At 40.4% G+C, this 4,595-nt stretch overlaps 1 protein-coding gene across 1 annotated transcript in view; it reads right to left on the bottom strand.

Annotated features, from left to right (window-relative positions):
- ABCB1 (ATP-binding cassette, sub-family B (MDR/TAP), member 1) overlaps positions 1-4,595 on the bottom strand; it is a 127,860-nt gene that overhangs the window by 13,606 nt on the left and 109,659 nt on the right. The window contains exon 25 of the mRNA XM_006834398.1: positions 868-1,024. Coding sequence (XP_006834461.1) covers positions 868-1,024 — 157 coding nt within the window. The remainder of the gene's footprint in view (positions 1-867; positions 1,025-4,595) is intronic.

Genomic DNA, 4,595 nt, shown 5'->3' with positions numbered 1-4,595 from the left:
GAGCCTTTCTACTCCCATAAGGATTTACACCCTCAGAAACCCTGTACAGGGTCGCTATGGGTCGGAACTGACTTGACGGCACTTAACAACAACTATCTATCTATCTATCTATCTATCTATCTATCTATCTATATATATATAGAGAGAGAGAGAGAGAGAGAGAGAGAGTGAGAGAGAAAGAGTCCTTTCAGGAACCGGACGTAGGAGAGTCCTAGCTAGGACTATGGAGAATATGACACATTCAATTGGATGCAGTCAGCTGCCATCTTTGAGCAGAGCGCCTTTGTTACCAACAATGATTTAGTTGCTATGTGAACAACAAGCGATTTAGTTGCTATGTGATACAGACACTGCCCTTGTATTCTAAAAGGGAGATTAAATTTCTAGCAGGGTGTTGACATAATTTTTCCCATTCCACCTATTGTTCTGCTTCATCCAAATTTTTAAAATTCAGATTTATTCTAATTTTGTTTCATGGGCCATGACTTAACTGGTTCAAACCATTTCCAAGTCCTGGTTATGCTGTTTGGACTTCATTTCTAACTGCTGTAATTTAGTAAGTAAGATCTAAAAGAGCCAATGCTTTTTATAGCATACATTGTCAATGTACAAATGTGACAGCTCATATCTGTTCCCCAAGAATAGAATAACCTAAATATAATAAAACCCACTAACAGGTTTTGCTTATCTCACTGTAACTCTGTTATACAAAAACGTTAATATATACTGTTGTCATTTATTAAAATGAATCTGTAACCAGGAAAGTTATATTTTCTCATCAGCAAAGAAAATTATTTTTATTGAGTTTCCCTTTGTAACATTTTCAGGAGTTGCGAGAAGATTATACAACTGAAACACTGAACTCACAGGCTTCAGGCCTTCTGTGCTATAGCTGTCAATTAGAGGGACTTGTTCAATGATCTTGATGATGTGGGCTGCTGACACTTTGGCTTTGGCATAGTCAGGAGCAAAGGAACTGACTTGCCCAACGGCCATGGCACCAAAGACAATAGCTGAAAATACCCTGCGGAAAAAAAAAAAACAACAACATAAAGGTAGACTGTGTGCGTAGAGTTATGACTACAACATACAAAAGTTGGCATGTCTACAACCAGAGCATTGCCTCAATTAATTTAGAAAACTGAAGTTAAAAGAAAACAACACCCAAAAACTTTCCTTTTAAGTTCACATTAATGTCATACACTAATCACAAAATTGCCCTGTTTTCACCACTCTGTCTTTATCCTCAAATCCTTGCAAGGTAACTGTTCCAACTCTTCTATTTAAGGATAGTTTGTTTTCCTCCCTTTGAATCTGGACTGGCCTTGACTTGTTTTGACCCACAGGATGTGCTGGAAGTGAATGCTGCCAATTCTAAGGCTACGCCTCAGAGGGCCCTGCATGCTTTGTTCTATCAGAGCTCCCACTACCATGAGAACAAGCCCAGGTTAGTTCACTTGTTAGAGGATGTGATATATAGAGAAGATCTGAATGGGTCCTGGCCAATTAGCCTGTGTTCACATGGCAGACAAAATGAGTGGGCCCAGTGGGGACCTGATGAGACCAGCATAACAAAGGACACAGCTGACTCATGGATTTGTGGGAAAAAAAAACGTTGATTTTTATATGTAACTGAAGTTCAGTGGTTTGGTTGTTCCAAACCACTGCCATCAAATCAGTTCCAACTCATAGAGGTCCTATGGGTCAGGACAGAACTAGCCCATACAGTTTCCAAGGCTGGTAATCCTTATTGTTGTTGTTAAGTGCCGTTGAGTCGGTTCCGACCCTGTACAGGGTTTCCGAGGGTGTAAATCTTTACGGTAGTAGAAAGCCTCATCTTTCTCCCGCGGAGCGGCTGGTAATTTCGAACCGCTGACCTTAAGGTTTGCAGCCCGATTCGTAACCACTGCGCTACCAGAGCTCCTTTTAGAAATAGCCCATTTTTTTCTCCAGTAGTGTGGCTGTTGGATTCGAACCTCTGATCTTTCAGTTATCAGCTAAACTCTATAAGCACTGCAACCAGGACTTCTTTGTTAAGCAGCTTTATTGAGTAAATACATGATGGATATGGTCAATGATGCTGGAATTATGTTATCAGGCTCTTTAAAAATCTGTGAGCTGTGAGAAAGGAGAGTTTCTTAAGTATGCAGATATCATGCTGACTGACCTCAAGATGCATTAACATTCTTGAATTCTGACCAGTGGGAATCATTGAAGTTTAAAGTTCCAAAGGACATTAAGGTTGACCAAGCCCAACTCTCTCTCAATGTTTGTTCCTAAAAACTTCCACTAAGCTAGCTTTCATCCTCTGTTTTAGGAAATAGTGAGTTCTTTGATTAATTCAAATGTTAAAAAGTTTTTTTCCATATTGAAGAAAAATCTTTTTCGCATAGTCCTTCAGGTCCTGAAATACTGTTAAAAAGGTGTTTGTTTCTTTGATAACTCTTTTCATTCTTACTGCCTTTCTCTGGGCATACTTGTATTTATCAATGTGCCTAGCAGTTCGAAACTACCAGCTGCTCCGCGGGAGAAAGATGAGGCTTTCTACTCCCGTAAAGATTTACACCCTCGGAAACCCTGTACAGGGTCGCTATGAGTCGGTTCCGACTCCACGGCACATAACAACAACAACAACAACTATTTAAACAGTAAGCCTGCAACCCAAATAATACTTGGGGGTCTCTAAGAACACTCTTGAGTCATCACTTCCTTTCCTCTGGACACTATGTCTGTGTTAATGTACCACAGGATGTCATCAGTTTTTTGGTTTTGCTCTGTTTTTTAATAGCTCTAAATAAATCACACTAATGACTCATTTTGGGCTTATTACTTAATCCTGTGAGGTCTTTTTTCAAACAGGCTTGTTATGGAGTAAATTATGGCCCTTTAAAATAAGTGTCACACATACTGCGAACCACAAGATCGGCAGTTCAAACCCATCAGCCACTCTTAGAAACCCTATACAGGGTCACTATGAGTCAGAATCAACTCAAAGGCACAAGACAACAAAATAATATATTGGAATCCTAATCCTTATGGCTGTGGGAATCTTCCTGTTTGGGAAAAAGAATCTCTTGTTACATTAATGAGGCCATAGAACTGTAGGGTGTGTCCTAAACCTAACCACTTCTGAGTTATAAAAAGAGCAAATTACACAGAAAAGAAAACACAGAAGAGGGAAGGCAAATGCCACATAAGTATCAGCAAGGAGCCAAGGAATGCTGGGTCTATTGTTATTAAGTGCTGTTGAGTTGGTTCCAGCTCATAGGGACCTTACAGAAGGTTTCTGATGAGTGCCTCATGGGTCTGAACCATGACCTTGTGGTGTTTAGCAGTCCAGTGATTATCTAACAGGAACTGTGGGAGTTTGGCAGATATGTTGATGAAGTCTTACTCTAGAGTATATACATGTTATGTGTCCAAAGTGAGAAAGAAAAGACAGCACCACACAAAGATACAAGGTACTTCCCCTAGAGCTGATATACTGGATTTGGCCTTCTAAATTTCTGTTCTTTAAAGCCACTCACTTGTGGTATTTCTGTTACAGCAGACAGGGCTGATCTTCAGACAGATTCCCCCGATAATTTACCAAACCTATTATGCCCGTGTGTCAGCAATGTTTATTATGAACTCAATGCTTTAATTTATTAATTCAATAGTTACCTTGGAAAAAAGCAATATATCAAATAACTATTCAAAAGCCAATACCAGAGATGCCTGGTTTTGATATTTTCAAGGGTTAGAAATAATCATAAGTAGTCATTGTGTGTCATTTGTCACATCTAGATGTTGAGTGGAATTTTTATTTGAGCAAACTAAGATGTATGCACAAGTCAACTTTCTAAACAGAACAGAAATATTATACGAATATAATGCTAGGTTTATGTGATTGGCTTAAGTGTAAAACTGTGGTTTGTTGTCTACTGGACTGGTAATCACAAGGTTGGTGGTTTAAATCCACCAGTCACTCTTTGGGAGGAAGATGAGGCTGTCTCAGAAACCCTCTATAAGGTCGAGTTGGAATTGACTCAATGGCAGTGGGGTTTGTTATTAAAGGATATAATCTTACCTATCATCAAATCCAGGAGCTCAGAAAGATTATACATACTTTTCACTACCAAACTGTATATTTGAGGACTTCAAAAGCATGACTGCGGAGCAAACAAGATGGTTGACCGGATGGAAGTGCAGTGAAGAGCTCCGCCAAGAACGACACAGAATGGTCCAAGCAGGCTCAGGGGATGGTCCCAGAACTCTGAACCACATATAAAGGAATATTTAGAAGGTTGGAAGGCTTACATCTGGGGAATTTGTGGCAGAAGCGAGAAATCCATTGTTTTCTAGTTCTGGATGCTCAGCTGCTCCAGGAACTGTCATTGTGGGTGAGACCAAATGGGGGAAGGATCGGAGCTGAGACCAAGCAGGGGAAGGATTGCAGCTGCCACAGATGCCTGGCAAAACCACAGAGATAAAGGTGTGAACATTCTTTTCTTTTGGTAGCTGTTCATTGGTCCCTTGCTGTCTGTGCACCTCCATTCTGGTGACTATAGGGGTGCCTGAGCTAGTGGGCACCCCAGCCCCACCCTCGAAATGTT

Source organism: Chrysochloris asiatica, unplaced genomic scaffold (assembly GCF_000296735.1).
Source record: "Chrysochloris asiatica unplaced genomic scaffold, ChrAsi1.0 scaffold00010, whole genome shotgun sequence".
NCBI classification, from domain to species: Eukaryota; Metazoa; Chordata; class Mammalia; order Afrosoricida; family Chrysochloridae; genus Chrysochloris; species Chrysochloris asiatica.
Note: the sequence above shows the minus strand (reverse complement) of the source record. Positions and strands in the feature narration are given on the sequence as shown.